Genomic DNA, 19,861 nt, shown 5'->3' on the forward strand with positions numbered 1-19,861 from the left:
ATGAAATACCAGAAAACAGATATACGACATATAAGAACTGATATGCTTATATAAGAACTGGTATGCTTATAAAAGCTCTGATATAAAAATGTGTCCAATAATCATATCAGAAATAAATTACTATAATTTTTTTTTTTTTTGGTATACGACGTGCCGTGTGGGGAAGCAAACACGTGACTTGGATCCGCAGTGGAGCGGCTTGTTTTATTGTCTTTCATATAATTACGGCATCAGCGTTTAATTTTTACTCAGAGATTCATCGCCTTAGCCGTTCAAAAGCCCAGTATAAAAGGCGGAAACGCAGAGCTCAGAAGTAGTTATCGGGTGTGCCGTTGCATTCATGTTTCTTGTGTCGTATATATATATATGTGTGTGTGCTCAATGTATACGTTCGGCTGATGCTAGCGGTATGTCTAATGTATCTACATGTGTGTATAAGAGGTGCCAAAGAGCCCGAAGTAAAATAAAAACATGAGCAAAAGAAAACTTTTTTTTGTAGCATATGAATTGGGCGGTACCTAGTGCCACCTAGCCCAGCTGAAACTTATATGGGACATATGAAACGAATATGAAATTCCCAATAAATTCTGATATAAAAAATGTGTCCAATAAACATATCAGAAATAAATTTATCGCGTCAGTGGCAACTCGTTTGAATTACCCTCTTGTTGTCTTGTCAATTGAAATATTTACATTCGTGTTTGCCTTTGAACGCGATCCGGTCATAGCTTTGACCACCAGAGCAAAAAGCAGACGGCTGCGCGGTCATGTGGCTTAGGTCGGATATTGACGTTACACAAGAAGGAAATAGAGACGAGCTCCACATCATAAAGATTTAAACTGCATCTAATTTTTAGAAACGCGTAAAAATATACTCTACATTCTTGAAAGGAATTACGCCACTTGTTCTATTATAGTAATAAAATCATCTGATGGGCTAGTTGGGTAAACATAATTAAAAAATAGCGCAAGGACGACGGAGGGAAAAACGAGAGACAGTTAGCGCTATTTTCTGTCTCTCGTTCTTCCCTCTGTCGTCCTTGCGCTATTTTTAAATTATATTTCATTATAGTAGTCCGGAATTAAAAAGAGTACGGATAAAACATTTGAATCAAAATCTAGAAAAATATTCAACACCCAGAAAGTGTATATGTAAGCGTTATGGTCACATCTCACGTGACCAGATGCCAGAAAAGTAGTTGGCTAAATATTTGGTTCTTACCTTGCTGAGCCTTGGATGCGACAGCGTAGCGGCCACTTTGTGAGCCCAGACGGACCTGCTGCTAAGGTTTTGGTGTTCCAAGTTGAGTGTCATGTGCTTGCTCTGGTCGCGAGCAGCATCCCAGAAGAGGTCACAGGACATTGTCTTCACGTTGTTCTTCTGGCTCTGGCTGGCGCGGACTTCGAAAGCCCTCAGCGGGAAGTTTACCTTGCATGACATGTCCGTGTTCTTCAGGTCACGGCGTCGGCTGTGCGTTGCCCGGATGTCGTAGGAAAACTCCTCGCCCTTGCCCTGCCCCCACTTAAGTGATGCCTGGTGTACGAAGTTCTCCGGGGCCTTCTGGAAGAGTGTGTCGAAGGTGATGGTGCGCCTGCTCGAGCTAAACTTGGAGGCAAGCTCAAGTCCAGAGGATACGGGCTTGTAGTGGGCCTCAAGAGCTGTGCGAATAGCCGGAATGTCAACCACAGCGTCGCACTTGTGAGAGCGGAGGTTGTGGACGTATTCCGAATTACCGGCAATCTTGATCATCCTCCTGTCGTTGACAGTCAGCTCCCCGTCAACCTTGTACTTGTTGATGTCGTACGTCAGTTTGACGCTTCGTGCTTCCTGGTACGGGCTGGTAATCTGAACGTTGCCCTTGTTTGCGTTCTTGTCGTGATCCAGGTTGAAGATCATCCTTCGGCGCCAGAGGTTGCCCTCCAGGTTGCTGACCAGGCGGGATCGACTACTCTGCTGTCGCACGCGAAGGCTCATTAGTTCGAAGCCACGGATTGGAGTTGTAACTGAGTTCTCAACGTTGAAGTTGAGCGGGTTGTAATAGGTGTTGCTGTGCTGGATCTCATAGATGTTCCTGGATGGTGCTTTGTAAGACGCACGGAAGACTCGCTTGTCACTCTCCCTGGCACACATCATGCTCACTTCGAAGGTCTCCATGTTTCTGAATGGCGTCGACAAACTGGCGTCAACCTTGAACTGCCCTGCGGGTTTCTTGATGGCTATCAAGGCCTCAATCTTTTGGTCGGCTCCCCATTCATGACCTGCCGTGAGCTGGAAGCCTCCACGAGCGTAGTTAATTTCGGCGTAATCCACAACTTTGAAGTTTGGCAGGGTAACGGTAAGTCGAGGAGAGATGCTCGTGAGGTCGTTGTTGTACTTGCATACAAAGGTCTGTTCGAAGTTTGATAGCATTCCAATAGGCAGACGTCCCTTCAGACTGCTTTCGAAAGATCCTGGGTTGTTTCGGATCTGACCAGAAATGTTGGCGTCGCTGATCAGAGATGGAACAGACGTTTTGATAGACAAGGAACCATCCATGACTCGGTCGTACTCATTGTTGAAGTTGATGTCGATGTTTGCGAAGCGGAGGGACTCAAAGGGCGTCTCCAGGTTAAGGTTGCCTTCAAAGTTGCGGAGGCTGCTGCCGCGCAGAGCACCGAAGCATTTGATAGTCTTTTTTAGAGTTTCCATTACCAGAGTACCTTCCATCAAGTTTGGAGTGTTACTGTAGGTAATGGTACCGGTTAGGCTGTTAAAGCTAAGCAGTGGGGATTCAATCCTGAGCTGTCCGTCAGCGGTTCCAGCAACCTGCTTCCAATTGGCGTTCAAGCGGTGGCTCGTCTTGGGATCTTCAAAGATCATAGAGATGTCTGCGCCCTGCCTCGTTGTAGTTACGATGCCTTCAGCAGTCAGCGAACGGCTTGGCAACAAAAGAGACTCGGCACTCAGTTTGCATTTGAGAACGCCGCCGTTAGCACCAGCGTCGATGTTGATTGTGTTCATGTTCCTCTCAAATCCAAAACTCAGAACTGCCTTAATTTCCCGTGGGCGCAATGAAGACAGCTCGAGCTTGAATGAAGCGGGACCTTCCTTGAGCATGGGGCTATCAAGGCTGATTTGACTTCTGTAGATACTCCGTTTGTTTTCGTAGCTTCCGAGGACCTTGTGAGATTCCTCACCAAAACCGGCTGTGATCCTAAAGTCGGCGAAGTCTTTGTTGGGCACATTGACCATGTAACTGACTGTGGCTTTACCTTGCGGAAGGAGTGGGCAGTTAACTTCGAAGGAGCCCTCAAAGGGACCGCTGTTTTTGATGTCCAGGGACAAGGCATGCTCGCCTCCGGGCGTGGTTAACGCAATCCCTCCGTTGATGAACCTAAGACCTCCCGTTCTAAGATTAACCTTCAGGTTTGCGGTCCTCAGCTGTTGGTGAGGCGTGATGAGAGACATCTGTCCATCAACAAGTCTTATGCCCTGGTATGTCATCTGACCGTTAAGTTCATATCGGCTGTTTGGGGCTTCCAGGCTGATCAAGCCTCTGTACTGGTCTGCAGCGACGCTTGTTTCTGCCTTGATGTCAATTGTCTGAGCACCCTCAATCGGTGTCCGCAAGCTAAAGGACGCCTTCATGTTTTTTATTCCCTCGTACGTGATATAGTAAGCCATGCTGAGTTCTTCGTACGACCTGAATGGTGTGGTAAGCTTAATAGTGCCTTCGAGGTCTCGGTTGTAGCTGTTAGAAGTAGAAAGTGCAATTTTTTTGTTCTCCTTTTCGAAGACGGCATTAAACGTGCTAGAGCCACCCCGATTTTCCATGGCACCGCTGCCGCTCAGTCTACGATATCCCCGGAACGGAGTAGTCAGAGTAAGCTTGATGCTTTCCGGAGCAGCTGCCGATTCGATGTTAATCATCTTGCCTGGAGCCCAGCTGATGGACGCCGTCACTTGTCTCGTACGGCCACGGTCTTCAATTCCTGCATTCAGTTCAATTTCCTCCAGGTTTTCAAAGGGACTACGCAGTTGGAGCTTGGCTGTGCGGTCAGTCGTGTCTATTGTTGCGCTCAGCTCGATCGTTTTGGCATCGCACTGCAGCATGCTAGACAAAACTTTTGTGTTAGACTCAAAATTTCCATTTAAGCTCATCTCCATGTTGCGCATGCCTTCGAACGGAGTCTTGAACGTCACCTTCGCCGATGCCCTGCGGTCAGCCTTCTCAAGTTCACTCTCGAGCGACATCATCTTTCCACTCCACTCAGCGTCGACCTTGGACATAAGCTTGCCGAACTCTGTGCTGTACTCGCCGGAGATCTTCTGCAGCTCCAAGCCACGAATCGGAGTTGCGAGGCTCAGCTCAGCAGTGGACCCGGTACGGCTGTTTTGTAGGTTACCAACGAGAGCTATCTTTTTCCATTGCGACTGAAGGGTGATGCTTGCGCTCTTGGCGTTGTACTCGTTCTTATAATTGCAAAGAAGCTGAACGCGCTCGTAGCCACTGATGGGAGTAGTGCAGGAGATATCGATGTCAGACGCGCCCTCTTTCAGCGAGGCCGATCCGGTCAGGGTTACCATTTTTTCTGGGCGAGGATCCCACTGGAACGACAGCTCTCCGGTCTTTTGTTCGCTGGAAACGTCGTACTTGGCGTTCACAGTGACCATTTCGATTGCCTTGATAGAACTGGTGAGCTGAAGCTTGCTTTCCAGACTTCTGTAACGGTCGTTTTGGAAGCCCCACTCCAGAGCAATGTTTTCGCCGTTGTTCCACTCAGTGGAGACCTTGGACTTGACTTCCTGGTGATTATAATAGTTGCTGGCCTTGATGTTGGCGTTGCTGAGGGCTCTCCATGGAGTGATGAGCCGAACATTAGCATCCATGTTGTAGTCATTCCGAGTGCTGCTAGAAGACGCGTCAATGTTCAATGCGACCTTGTTCCTACGCTGCCATTCAATCTCGGTACTGTGAGATAATCTGCCATTCTGCAGCTGGTTTGTGTTTCGGACTGTCAGGGAGGACATAGTTTTGAACGGTGTAATAATTTCCAAATTCTGCTCGAAGTTTCCATTGTCTCCAATTTTCATGTCGTGAACGACAGTCAGAGAGGACTGGCCGATGGCGACCCCAAGACGGCAGTCGAGGTTTCCGCCCCTTCTAGTTTGACGAAGATTCATGCTGATGGCTTCGTAGGCACGGATTGGGGTAGTAATTGTTAGCATGCCGGTTATGTCGGAACTTCCCTGAGAATACATGATGTCACCGTTCAACACTGCGGTGTACTCGTTGCGTCCAAAGGCGATCAGGCCCGTTGTCTTCAGACTGCGACTGTGAATATTGTGGGCAACCTCCATTTTTAGCTGTTCGTAATTTCGGATGGGCAGCTGAATCGTGATTGAAGAATCAAAGTTGTTCATGGAGGCAACCCTGCCTTGGCTGCGAAGGGAAGCCGTCTTCGAGTACGGAAGCTTAGCGTCCGCACTGACCATGACCTTCTCTTGGTGAACTGAGTACGTTCCAGTCACCTCGAGGTTCTCGTAACCTTGCACGGGACTGTTAAAGTACAACCTCATTTCACTTGAGGCGTCACCTCCACGCTGCCTCTTCTTGGATGCCGACAGCCCCGTAGTGATTTTGTTGTAGCCATTGCTTGCTTCAATGTCTGCGCTCAATTTCTTGCCGTCGTTGTTGTACGTCATCTTCGACGACATCAGTTCCAATCCCCTGATTGGTGTCGTGATCCTGATGTCAGCCTCGCAAACCTTTCTAAGTCCAGTGGAAGTGTGTTGCCCGTTCAAGCTGAAGGACACTTCCTGACCTCGCTTCCACTGAGCCGAAGCCTGGCACCTGACATAAGCTGGTCCGTGTGCGTGGTCAAAAGAAGCTCCAACACGCTCGTATCCAATGATTGGAGTGATCACCTCAGCCTTGCCCCTCAGCATTCCCCTGCCGTAAGCACCGGAGACCTCAGCAGCCACTGCCTTCCCTTCATCCCAATGAAATTTGACCATGTTGTTAATTTCGAACTGAGAAAGGGAATGAGTAGCCATGAGAGAAAACTCTTTTCCGGCCGGAGTGTTCACTTTGACATTTCCCTTGATGATCCTGCGGCTTCTGTCAATCAAGACGTCACCGTCTGAGGCAATGGACAAAATACGACGCTGAGGGAGTGTCATTCTTCCTTCAGATGCCCATTCGCGCCCGTCGTAACGATGAGTTAGTGTTAGACCAAGGATATCGGCCTTCTGGAAAGGTGTGGTGATTGTCATGTCAGCCTTAAGGACGCGGCGGGACGTTTCTGGGTTCCAGTCGATGTTGGCGACGTAGGTGACCTTCTTTCGAGGTTGCCATTCAATCTCTCCCGTGCTGGAAATACGCAGAAGACCCCCATCAAGACGACCTTGGGTGGTGGTAGACACGGTGCCGCGGATGTCTTGCTTTGGGCACTTGACGACAAAGTTACCCTGGTATCCACCCGAGACGCGACGGAATTCACCGTTGATGGTGGCGCGACGAGATGGGTCCTTGGCAGCGTCCCACTTGCAGTCAAACTTGACCATTTTGACATCTCTGCTTGAAGTCAGCTCGGACTCGATGCTAACCTCGCGTACACGTCCCAACTTGACGTTGGCGTTGGCGACGACCTTGTTGGATTCAATTTTGAAGACACCGTTAGCCGCGTAGTTGTCCCTGGGGGTCTCGATCTTGATGCTTGCGTCGTGGTTGTACTGGTTTGCGGACCTGTAGACAGCGTTCAGCTCGTGCCTTCCGACGCTGCACTGAGACGCTCCTTTGATGGTGTAGTAACCCTTGGCGGCTTTCAGTGCGCCGCTGACAGTGACTGGACGGCGGTTCGGTATCAGGATCTCAATCTCGAAGCTGGGGCTGTACTGCCTCCTCTCTGCGCCGAGCCTGAATGTACCGGAGGCCTCAATTTTCTTCTCCCTGCTCCACTGGGCCAGCAGGTTTCCTTTGTATTCGTCCGAGCCAACGTTCCTGTAATTTCCGCTGAGCCTCGTTTCGCGGCCTGGGTAGTTCACTTGCACATCCAACTTAGTCTGGGGCTGAATGGCGACGTCAATAGCGGTGCTGAGTTGGCGTCCTGGTGCGTAGTTGAGAGTCATCCTGTTAAGAAGGCTGTTCTCGGTGTTTTCATGGCTCATTTCCAGAGACCAGTCGATCTTGTTCTGGGGGTACTTGAGCTTGAGAGTAAGTCCGGCGTTGTTGTTGCTCAGGGTGCCCGTGTACTTGGCGATCTGCTGGATGCGGATGGTCTTCTTGCCGCTCGTGCCCCTCTTGATCTCGAGCGAGTTCTCGATGAGCCCATCCGTCACCTGGCAGTCCCAAAGCAGGTCGGTATTCAGCGACGGGTGGAAGGTGTTCTGGAGGGAGGCTGCACCGTTGTACTTGGTCAGGCTGCCCGCGGACAGGTCGCGGAACTTGGCTGTGAAGTCGATCTTCTCGGGGCGTCCTTCCATGAGGCTGAACTCGCCGTTCATTTTGGTGGCCCAGTTCTCGCCCGACTGAGTGTAGCCGTCCATCTTGCCATCGACAAAGAAGGACTTGATGACAGCTTCGTACTTGACGCGGTTCTTGTCCATCATGTCCAAGTCAACTGTGGGTAGAAGAGTACATACGAAAACGGGTAAGTATTCCGAGTTCTTGAAAGAACGCTGGGCTGCGGAAATTTCAAATGAGTCAAACGTATATAAATGTAGTTACAGTGTCTGTAGTCACTACCTAGGTGAGAACGGCGGAGAGAAGCTTCAGTTGTCCCGCCTCAAGTACGAGCTTCCTACCTTCGACAACGCCCTCGTGAGCTTAAAGCGAGCATATGCCGCTAGAGGACAACGGAAATCAATGAGTGCATGCCGGAGGCCGGGCTTTTGAAAGATATGTTGTGCCGTTATCATTATGTCAGCGACTAGGCGGAGCGCAAGTTCGTCTGCTTCTTTTGCAGGGGTTGTGGAGACGTCAGAACGCCGAGCTCTGATTGGTTCTGATTGAAGAATAGTGGCTAGCCCTCAAGGCATCCTGCTTTGAGGTCTACGTCTACTTACTATTATTCGATCGAACCAATCAGAACTCCATTTTGTAACAATTTCAGGTCCTAGGAGATGATCACCCGTACAAAATCTTTTGTCCCATCAACATTTTGTTTAGGAGTTAACCGCCTTTCTCAAGGTGTTTGGTGAAACGGAAGTATAAATTTCTGGTGTGGTGACTGATTTCATGAATGTCAAGGCCCCGGCACAAATTATAATAAGACACGATATATGTACACCTATGAATTTTAGTAAGATGGGTAGATGACTAAAGCACCAAAGATTACGGACGCAGAAAGGAGACAAACCTGAATTCGATGAAACAAAACTTTTAGAACAAAACAAATATATGATATTTGACGTTGAGATTCTACAACGAATTTTGTAAAGTAAACTTAGCGCCAGAGAGCTTTTTTATTTGAACTGACCTTTGAGTAGAACAGGCTTTTCGGTGATCTTCTCGATGTTGAGATTTCCGCTGTACTTGCGTCCGTGGACTGCGTTCCACTGTCCGTTCAAAAGCAAAATGCTGGTGCCATGGTTGTGGATCTCAAGGAAGTGGCTGTACCTCGTAACGTCGTTCTGTAATAGAGTAGCATGAGATAATAAATGCAGGACCTTGACAGCTATTCTTAGCTTGGTAGGTAATAATATGATTGTTTATACAGTTTCTGATTCTGAAATATCGCACCCACCTGAGAGGTATCAGCCTTGAGCTCGCTGACAAGCTGGAATATCGAGGCCTCATCTAGCTTGGCGTTGAGGTCGATCTTTTTCAGTTTCTCGTCGAAGTTGTACTTTCCTGGGGATGGAAGGCAGGTCCCAAATAACTTCTCACTTGTGAGATAAGCTTTATAAAAGATATCTTAACTTTCGGTCAACTAAAAAAAACTTGCGTTGAGTTTTTTTTTTGTTTTTTTTCATGTGGATCTTTTTTGCGTTTTGCCAGCTCCTCAATTGGCTGAAATGTTCCCGCTCTTTGATCGCTTAGTTTCAGTTTAACGCCGTGTACAAGGGTGACATTTCTTGCCCCATAGCGCGGACTACGAATGTTTTATTAAAAATTGCACTGCACGGCGAGGTGGTATTGAGGTGAGGCCTCACTTCTCTAAATACATTATGCCTCAAAACTTTAAAAAGTAAGTATTTAAAATGTGTTAGTTGTTTAACTAACTTATTTTTCCTCTTGTAAGACCGCCCTGGCCACCAACGTTGCTCCAAGGTTAAAGACACACTAACATAAGCTTCCTTTGAAAAAAAGCAATTCTGAACCGACTAGACAAACATCTCGTATATTGTTAAATGCACAGCAGTCAACCCGAAATACGTTTTTCCTTAAACCGGGTGGCAAAGCACAAAAAAAAATATCTGTCAAACATTGATTGTTCTCAATAATGTATATATATATATATATATATATATATATATATATATATATATATATATATATATATATATATATATATATATATATATATATATATATATATATTACATTTAACTGATGTTTATACATAAAAAGGCTTCCAGCTTAATATAACCGTCCTATACTCGTATTCACCTCAGTAATCAGAGTAGAAAAAGTCCGGCTTTTAGCGGAATGCAACCAATTTCCCACTATGTGTGTTGAATTAAGATATATGTGATTGCACCTTAGACAACCAATTATTGCAAGAACTACTTGTGACGATGTGACGCATTGTTGCGTGAGGTAGAGAATCAAGCGTGCGGTCTCCTAAAAAAAGCCCTTTTACTTTGTTCGCGTCGTTGCCTTATTTGTACTTTTAATAACGAACTACCAACTAGGCCAATCGTAAACGTTAACCTAATCTGCTTTGCTTTCGATAGTACAAATAATTTTATGTAGGAAAGAAGACCTCCTTTTTGAATATCAGAGGGGAGTCGTGTTAGGGCGAGTTAAAGGGTGGAGAGGACATGGGCTAGGAGGAAGCAATAAAAACTGGAAGGAGCAAGGTTTACGTCTGCCTTCAAGCAACGCTCTCGCCCTTATACGTCTGCTCTCTCTAGATAACTTACCATATTTACTACATGTGTTTTTGTTTCTAAGATGGGTCTTGCGCTTGTTACGAGAACGCACAATTTTCCTCACCTTCGAGTGTGAATTTCTTGGGTGGTGTCTTGAGGCGAAGTGCCACGGTGCGATCGCGGATGTTGTGCTGCAGCTCAGCCTTGATTTCACGGTCCATCGTGGTGCCGGGCGTGCTCATTGTCACCATGGCTCCTTTGACATCCTGCATTTAAGGAAAGTCAGTGTTAGACTGCAAGTCAAATTCTAAGGGAGATCGAAATGAATGTTGAGATAAACAATGGTGAGGCACCGATTAATGTTAGATTGTTTAGCCAAAAAAACACATTAGATCTAGCTCGCGATTTGCTTCTTTTAACGTTGGCCAAAAATTACTGAAAAGTCTAGGATATGTCCCTTTTATAGCACAATTATACTCCATTGTTGAAAACTCTGTTAAAGGAATGTGTAAAATAAAAAGTGTCAGAAGACAAAAGTGAAGCAGAAGGAACGAACAGGCCCACTTCTGTCAATTCGGTGCTTCTACTTGTCTCTTGTTCTTTGGTGCTATTAATATTTCTAGTTATGGCATATGAACACTCCCCCCCCCCCCCCCCCAAGCCCAAGCCCGTACTCTTCTATGGACGAATGCAACAACAGCTTTTTAAAATCCATAAATTTGCGGGACATTAATACGTGTCTTCACAAGGAGATAAGAGGGCTGAACCATTTTGTTGTGCTCTTGAATATTGGAGCGTTTGGCATCGTCTTTCTAATTAATACGTACTTGGTTGTTGGTCCATCCGGCTTCAAAATTGTACGAGGTCAGGGACGCGTCAGTCTTCTTGAGGACCAAGCTGAGCTCGGCGTTTCCGCTGAACGGGTACATGGGTGCACCGTACGTCTGACTTGACACCGGGAACTCGGCCTTGCCGCAAATCTGGATGCCCAGCATCTTCTCCATCGTGGATCCTGTGCACGCTTCCGTCTCCATTTTCTTCTGGGGTTCGTTGCGGTGCTCCACCTCGGACATGCTGTTCACCAGGAAGATCTTGCTCCTAAAGAACAATATAGCACGAGCAGATTAGGACTGTGGGTAGAAGGATGGCAAGTGTCAACAGGGAGGTTGGCTATTTCACATGCAATGACCTTCACCATGTTTGTTTGAATATTCACAACTTGCTTTTACGTTTAGGTGCAAGAAAAAGACACCCAAAAAGCATGCCAGGACAACATACGACACATCCAAAGCGCCCACAGAACGTCTTAACAGTTCAAAAGTATTTTCGTTAGTTTAAAGTAATCGTTGGACACGGCATGGTTAATGTGAGAGCAACAGCACTTAAGACAAAAATGGCGTAAGTATGAAACACTTATCAAGATGTACTACAAATCTGCTATAAATTGTCACCAGAGTGAGAAAGTATATTTTATAGACAGGATATGCTGGAGCAAAAGTATGTCTCTGGTAATTTTAGCAATGTTTTTACTGCAATTAAATGTTTCTCGAAAGGCTCTCGATACGCCAAGCAGCCTCCGAGGACAACTTCTGTTTCGAGTTTTAAACATTATAGTTATCAAATGAACTTGGTTTCTGCCCAGTTTGTTATCAGAAGCTAAGCAATTTCTTCTTCTACGCGCACTATGGTGTCTGATTCTAGTCTGTCCTTGTTTTTGAGCGCTAAAATGTATTCCAAGTTCTGAGTCTCTGCTGGAAATGGCATGTACAATTCTGAGTTTTATTAAGACACATCCCAGTTTACCCTCGTGAGTCTAGGTTCTGTACTCACTTGACATCAATGAGCTCCATCTCGTTCCGTGGCATGTTGATCTGGGCCTTGACTGCCTGCCCCTGTTGCACCTGTAGAGAACCGTCAACGACCCAGGAAGAGGACATGGTGGCCACCATCTTGACTCCGGACACAGACTTGTGAGCATCCACGCTCATCAGCATCGACAGCTCGACAGCACCGCTGCAGATGTGTGAAAATCACTGCCATCAGTTAGGCCGCTCATCGATGAATGTAGTCTTAAAAAACGAAAGACCCATTTACTGAGACTGCTTATGATGAGCTTCTAAGCGCACGTTGACCAAAGGCCATTTATATTTAGAGGAAAAGTAGTACCAATGTTTACTAATGCGTTAGCATTATTACCCACATGGCAGGGAAAAAGTGTTGGTGCTCATCTGTAAACAAGAGTGGAAAGGGAAGCGCGCATGTACAGAGGAGAGTGGGGAAGGGCAAAGTGGAGAGGGAGGCGACGTGACGGGGCGGAATCCAGTGCGGGCGAGGATGCTGGGGCGAGTCTGAAGATGCAGGTGAGCGGAGCGCGAATGCCTTGGTTGGTGTTACAAAATGAAGTGCGAGCCAAGTACTAGCGCTGGTTCAAGTTGGCGGCAAAAAAAGACAGATTGTGAAAGAAGCAGACGGGGTACACAACATGTAATGTGTCCTCCGAAAAAGATACGTGGCATACGTCACAAAACACCCTCCCAAAAGAAATTTCCAACAGAAACCCTCAAAGCCGGTAAACATTAAAGGGAAGACCAATGGGCACTTCCTACAAGTTGTGCTAACTGATTTCCCAAGGATCAACCAATGGATCCTCCTTTTTCTTTCATCACCTCAAGCACCGGGTGCCTGACCAAAGCGAATTCAGCGCATCCTCCCGAAAGTGCCTCGTCGAAAGGGTCTTTTATAGCGTTGGAGACCGTCGCATAGGCATTCAGTAGTTAGACATGAGGAAGATACATAGAAAGGGGGGACGGACAACGAAGACTTCCAACTAGCAACAACATTTATTGACCCGAAGTTTGCATATATAGGTGAAGGAGGGGAGGGTGAAAGACGCTACACTGGAAAGTGGAAAAGCGATGGGAGAGAGTGTAGAGCCAGGGAAATGAGGGACGATCCCGTGGGGTAGACATCTAATCGCTCGGAGCCGCTGAAACGAGGGACGTCAGCTCTGGCCCCAGGAAGTTTATCTCCCTCCTGGATAAGCCTATGGACGGGGATCCGAAGGGGTTGTGACTGTAGTGCATGGCGAAGGCCTCCATGATCTCTCGTCCGTATCTCGAGGCGTGACCTCCAATCCTGGTGGTCGAGGGAAGGTCGGCCGAACAGGGTTCGCTGCACTCAGAGATGTGTTTGGCAATCGGGTGGTAACAAATCTCCGAAGTGTCGGAGGCGGCTTTCTTGATCTCGTTTGCATGTTCCCTCACCCGATCGTTTAGGCATCGGCCCGTCTGTCCGATGTATTTAGCACCGCAGGACATGGGAATCGAATACACGCACTCTTTGCAGCAGGTTACATAATTGGTCTGGTGCTTTTTCTGGCACGGGGGCGCTGGACCTGGGTTGTTGACCTTTCTACAAATGGAAGCTAATTTTAACTCGCAGGAAAATACAACGTTGGTGTTGAAGCCGAGCGCAATAGATTTCAGGCGATGTGAGGTGTTGTGTATGTAGGGGATGCACGCGAAGCGTGACTTAGGAGGGAGGGGTTTGGACTTCTGCCCCGCGACAAGTCTTTTGATTGTTGTTTCAATCAGGTCTCTCGGGTATCCTGCCTTTATGAGGCGACTAATGTGCTTGGATAGGCTGGGGGCGAAAAGGTGCTGACAGGATTTAACCTTTGCCGAAGCAACTAGATTTCGAACGATCCCATTTTTTACATTCCTTGAGTGTGAGCTGTTGAAAGGAAGAACGGGCTTAGAGGACCTCTGCTGGTGATCCCAGCAGATACCTTCGCTAGTTGGGACCAGCCTGAGATCTAGGAACAGTAAGCCCTCAGGAAAGGGGGCCTCTTTGGTGAACGTAAGCCCATGTGAGTTTTTCTGGAACACCGTCTCTATGGCTGCAGAGTCGGAGATGGTGGAGTGTAGGATGAGATAATCGTCAACATAACGAAAAACCTTCGTATCGGGAAAATCTCGTTGAAGGTCCGCCTGAACTTTGGCGTCAACATAAAACAGGTAAATTTCGCTGAGGACGGGAGCCAAGCAAAACCCGATACAAACGCCGGCCTTTTGTATGTACACTTTACCCTCATATTCAACAAGCGTTGATTGGAGATACAGCTGTGTCAATTCGAGAAATCAGGACAGCGAGACGCCACATGAATTTTGAAAGTCTATGACACCTGTCTCGTGGATGGCGTCAGAAATGAAGCCCAGGAGGGTCTTCACGTTTAGGCTATAGTAGAGATCTACAACATCGAGCGAGAACGCTCTTACAGCTTCAGTGCCGGCGTGTAACTCGTCCAGCACGGGAAGGAGATCTTCCGAATTTCTTAGTCTGAAAGGTTGGGGGAGCTCTAACGTGCCGAGATGTTTCTGCAGAAACTTCGCCAAAGGCCTCTGCCAACACCCCGTCTCGGATACAATGCTGCGGAACGACACGCCTGGTTTGTGGGTTTTAGCGGAAAAGAAAATAGAGAGGTATTGCTTCGCTGGGGCAAGAACGGCACTTTTAAAGAAGAGAGGTTAGATGAATCGCACATTGCCTTCACCCTGGACCTGAGGGATCCGGATGGCCGCATTTTGAGGCCTATAAAGTTCTTCTTTAGGGCTTCGTCGGATTTCTCTTGCATTTGTTGTTTGTTCAGGATGACGAACTGACCCGTTTTGTCAGCTTGAAGTAAACTCAGCTCACCGGCCCAGTAGGGCCATGCTTTTTACCGCGACTCCAACTGATCAAGAACTACTAATGCATATAATAGTTGGATTGCCATTGCCTATAAAAAAAAAGATCTTGTTTAGTTGTTGACTTACTACCATCCTGAAACAGAATGAAGGCGTTTTATTATGCGTAGTCGCGGAAAGGAAGGATACAAAAAAAAAACGTGCGCACAAAATTTTAGTAATTTCAGTAAATTCAGGTATTATTTCAAAAAGATGATAAGTTATGCATGGCTTGTCAACAACGCCTCGTACTTACGGTAGTACTTAGTAAAGGATATGTTTGATAAAAATGTCTGCTTGCAACGGCTCACCTTGGCTTGATCTGTCCGTTGATGTCAACACCTCCTTTCTTCATCTGGGACTTTCCGCCAACGCTGATGGCTGCGGTTGCCGATCCGTTGACGGAGACGCGGAGTGGAAGACCGTTGCTGGCGGGCACGGTCAAAGAGGTGTCCGCGAAGAGCACGCTCTTGCTCAGGTCCAGGCCCTTGGAGTCGGACATCTTGACGATCCACTCGGAGAGCTCGCTGAAGGGAGTGGCTGCGTTACCGCCAATTTGGATGCCGGCGATCTCGTTGCCAAAGAACCTCAGGTATCCGGATGCCTTGGCGTCACCACCATACTTCTCTTTGACTGCAAACTACGAAAGTAAAAGAGGTGGATACAATGCATGTTAAAAAAAATCTTCGTTGAGATGGTCAATACCAGCCTAACGATGTTTACAAAACAAGAAGACGAAAACGGGTGAAGGGATGTATAAACTAGTTCAACTGCAGAAAGGAAATTAAACGCACAGACGAAACGGTGGACCTATATTATGATTGAAATTTGAGGTTAAATAAAAAATGGTGGAATTAGGCACTTAGAGTGACGAAACATAGATAGTTCAAGCCATTGTTTTGTAGCAAACAGTCTTTTTATCTTCGCATTACGTTTCTTTTCATCTTCTTGTTATTTTCTTTTTGTCGTTGTTCTTGTTTTTTTATCAAGACGTTTGTTTAGCTTAGGAGTTTTCTAAATGGTTTGAAAGACTACCCTGTCGTGAAAGTTTATGCTTACCTTCTTTCCTAGCTCGTCAATTTTGTTGTCACTGATGGCCCTCCTGGAGCGGATAGTGTTCTGCTGGTCCTGTGGGAACCACTTCTGGATGTACTTGTCCACTTGTTCGGCTCGAGCTCCAGCCTGTTAAGGGTAAAACGTAAAACACAAATTCAGTTCATGTCTGATGGTCTGATAAACGTGATATTATATATGCTCTAGCCATTTTCCTCTCTTATTCGATCGCATGTCTACTTGTACAGAGATACTTTATACCGTTGTGACCTAGACGCAATGTCGACTAGGGGTCCTGTTCTTGAACGACAAGGACTAGTTTCATTAGGCCTAGTTTCTTCAAAGTATTTCAAGCTCATTTAATCTCAGGATCACGCCAGATCGGGTAGAGTTACTTCAGATGGGGTTAGATCGGCTATTCACACGGAACATAGAATGATGTCAGAAACTGCAATAGGACATGTTGGGTATAGTTGAAGAGAATAGCTTTATGATAAGTCTTCTATTATTAGGACAGGACGAATTACGTTTAGTACGATCCTCTCAAAATGTAACCAGGAGTGTCAGGTTGGTTTTTTAAGGCTATAAGTTGGTCTAAGTAAGTAAAGCCAATACAAATTTCACAAACTTACTTCAAACAGGTTGATTTTTTTGCCAAAGATGTCGAAGGACGTGCCGACCATCAGGCTTCTAGGGTAATAGGACTCTGGCGTATAGATGACGTTAGCATCCAGTTCGAATCCGGTGTCGAGGGGGTCGAAGAACATGCGGTAGTGGATGTTGCGGGAGAACTTGCGGAAGTCCAGTTCAAACTTGTTCTTTAGCTCCACGTCGTTGGCGATGGCGCGGTACTCGGTCTGGAACGGACTTGGTTCCTTGGCAAGGTTGCGGATGTGCGAGTAGACGAAGGAGCCGACTGCGGAGTGGAGATTTAGCGACAGGTAAGCACAAATTAGTCGGACGACAGAAACTTCCCATAAAACTACAGTCATCAATTTCACCTCCAAACTTCGGGTGTTAGCACATTTTATAGATTTTATATTTGTATTCGTACTTGCATTTGTATTCCTTATTAAACTCTGGAAGGTCAGGTCACTGAAGTAGGACACAGGCTCATATTCTTAAGTTTTGTAATGTCTTAAAACTGGCTAATAACCGCATACAAACACATGTAGTCGTTTCGTGAGGCTTTGAATCCGTCTGTGTGACCAACCATCCTGAGCCGTTTTGACTTGATCCTACGATGTCACTAGAGCCAATAAAAATTACAGGATGAAGTCCTGCGAGCGAGTAAACATATCTCGATTAACTTTAAAAAAAAAAAAGACATTTATGCACGAGAATATATTTGAGGCGTGTAACCATGGGATAAGATAAACAAACTCCATTTAAATACGTCTTTTCAGTCCGTGCGTAACAAACTTCCTCCATTTTCTTGCTGTCTTTCTTTTCTTTTCAGTCAGTGTCTCAACATTTCGACGACGTTCGTGTCAATATCAATCTAATATCGGAACTGCGCTTCTTCTTTGATGGTGTAATTAGGGTTACCTTGCTTGATGGACTCGTTGCGGATGGCGTCCCTCACACTCTCGATGACAGGGTTGCTGGGGCACTTGATCGCTGCCAGGTAGCCGGCAATCCTCAGCTCAACGTTTTCGTGGACGTTCTGATACGTTCTGAGCATTTCGTTACGCTGCAAAGAGGCAGTCGAGCAAGTCATTTCTTGTGCCTGTTTGATTGGGGGCACTGAACTTTGCTTTACTGTAACATACCCCCGAACTACATGGTGGTGTACAACCGTGTGCTGAAAACACCGATTTGCATTCAGCCCGCTCTCAAAACTACCTTTTCGTCCTGAATATGTCGTTACGCCTTGCTCCATACCAGATTTGTTGATGGCACTTATGCTTCACTGGTTGTGACCGTACGACAAGGATACAGTTAACTCCGCGACTTATTCCCAGAATTCACAGTTCATTCACGCCAATAGCCGACCCATTAGTCCATGCTCTCAATAGACGTCTATTTACTGTAAAACATAAAGTTAACGAAAGAAAAGCTTATAGACGAAGTTGTACTCATCAGAACATGATAGATAAGTCGGAGACATGTGTGTTGATTGCTTACTGGAATGTCGCAACTGAAGCGGCGGAAGGCCTCGACGGCCGCAAGACGGATCTCGATGTCCAGCTGTGGGTTCTGGAAGCACCTGTTCAGAGTTTCCTCCGATCCTTCGGACTCGCCCAAGTTTCCCAGGGCCTTCAGCACCATCAGAGTCTGGAATAGAAATTCGCATGTAAACTGTCCGATTTGGTTCTAGGAAGGAATCGCAGCGTTTCTCGCTAATCGTTGTGATCGGTAGTTCTTGACACTGTAAATGTAGTTTACTAGCATTCATTTGTTTTTCTACGTCGCATTTTTAGCATCTTTTTTTCTTTTATGTGTTGTAGGCTATATTTCCCTATTGAAAATTCTCATTTGTATGAGAAATTTCTGTGTCCATTAAACACATATGAATCATACAAGATATATAAAAGCATATCAGAACCGTATAAGAACCATATAAGAGCTATATAAGAACTATATAAGATATATGAGAACATACAAGCACCATATAAGAAACTAGTGGGAAGTTTCTTATACGTTTCTTATGGGGTTCTTATATATCTTATATAATTCTTATATAGTTCTCATATAATTCTTATATGTTTCTTATATGTTCTTATATGTTCTTATATATATTGTATGATTCATATGTGTTTATTGGACACAAGAAATTTCTCATACAAATGATTTTTTTTACTAGGGTGGGTATACATATATGCCCTCGTTACCGAAATTGACAACCGGCTCTTTGTAAATAAGCAAAATGAACAAGTAATGAGTGAAACCTATAATATCTGTTCGAATACTTAACTGTAAGAAACAAAAAAAAACATGTATTCCAAAGTGTTTGTTGATAATTGAGTATTGCACATCCGCTCAAGATACAAAAAGAACCCAAATCGGTTGAGAATGCAGGACAGTCGTCACGGCCAAAGGTTCATTAGAGAACGTGGAATGATATACTCACGGTGCGGGCATCCCGAGCGTAGCAGTTTTCGCCTAGGGTCAGGTACAGGGAACGGGCGAGCTCCTTGATAGGATGGGCAGAGTTGCAGTCCGGGTTGGCGCGGCAGTAAGAGTGGGCCAGGGTCGAGACTCCCAGGTAGGCCTGAGACCTATCCAGCTTGATCAGGGGCTGCCAAAATACATTCGAACAGGAACTGTTATTCAAATCACTGAATCCCATTGGCGTTAAATACGATGGAAAATGTCAGGTGTTGACACACCGGTGTAATTTGTCTCGTTCTTTCACCACCGCGCCGAAAAGCACCGCGGTCGCGTACGAAAACACGATATGCTTTCGAGACACAGCAGCATTGCAGACATTTTAGTGCGCGGCCAGTTTTAGTGAACGCAGATAGAGTCAATGGCATATTAAGAGACGCAGGGCGTGGTAGATCCCGTGCATCTAATTACCGCTCAACATCCAATCAGATTGTGCCGTTAGATAATAAGAACATTGAATAACCAATCACGAAGCAGGAATACAACTGGCCACGCCCTGAATTAGTGAAGCCTTCAGTGACTCCAATCGAGTATTATATTCATTTCACTAAAGAATTCTGTGAAGTGACGGGTAAACGCGACTGAAAACCGACTTGAGTTTATGCCCTACGGCAACTATTCATATTTTTTTAACAACAGTTAAGAACAATGACGCTCACGCGCTCTTCGGAACAAGCGCATGAGACGAAGTGGAAATGACACTACCTTCGCCCGAAGACTTCCCGCAAGACAGTTACATCTTGCGTGAACGACACCACGTGAACGTACCAGGGCCTCCTTGACCATCTCCAGAGTAGGCTGAGAGACGAAGGCGAGGGAAGTGAGCCAAGCATCGGCATCGATACCGATGACCTCTCCGTTGACCATGGACTCTGTCATCATGCGAACGGACGCGGCGGTGGCCACTGACGGCAAGGCGTCCATGAAGAACTTCCTGTAGAAAAACCGGTCGGAA

At 46.2% G+C, this 19,861-nt stretch overlaps 1 protein-coding gene across 1 annotated transcript in view; it reads right to left on the reverse strand.

Annotated features, from left to right (window-relative positions):
• The window catches only part of LOC8035218, a 50,231-nt gene that overhangs the window by 14,042 nt on the left and 16,328 nt on the right, over positions 1-19,861 (reverse strand). Inside the window, exons 8-20 of the mRNA XM_040205828.3 lie at positions 19,675-19,840; positions 18,869-19,036; positions 17,923-18,072; positions 17,344-17,488; positions 16,428-16,711; positions 15,802-15,924; positions 15,054-15,382; positions 11,849-12,031; positions 10,846-11,116; positions 10,143-10,284; positions 8,728-8,834; positions 8,461-8,614; positions 1,223-7,602 (exon numbers count right to left, since the gene is read on the reverse strand). Of these exons, the coding sequence (XP_040061762.1) occupies positions 1,223-7,602; positions 8,461-8,614; positions 8,728-8,834; positions 10,143-10,284; positions 10,846-11,116; positions 11,849-12,031; positions 15,054-15,382; positions 15,802-15,924; positions 16,428-16,711; positions 17,344-17,488; positions 17,923-18,072; positions 18,869-19,036; positions 19,675-19,840 (8,602 nt within the window). The remainder of the gene's footprint in view (positions 1-1,222; positions 7,603-8,460; positions 8,615-8,727; positions 8,835-10,142; positions 10,285-10,845; positions 11,117-11,848; positions 12,032-15,053; positions 15,383-15,801; positions 15,925-16,427; positions 16,712-17,343; positions 17,489-17,922; positions 18,073-18,868; positions 19,037-19,674; positions 19,841-19,861) is intronic.

Source organism: Ixodes scapularis, unplaced genomic scaffold (genome assembly GCF_016920785.2).
Source record: "Ixodes scapularis isolate PalLabHiFi unplaced genomic scaffold, ASM1692078v2 PGA_scaffold12__126_contigs__length_90152505, whole genome shotgun sequence".
NCBI lineage: Eukaryota > Metazoa > Arthropoda > Arachnida > Ixodida > Ixodidae > Ixodes > Ixodes scapularis.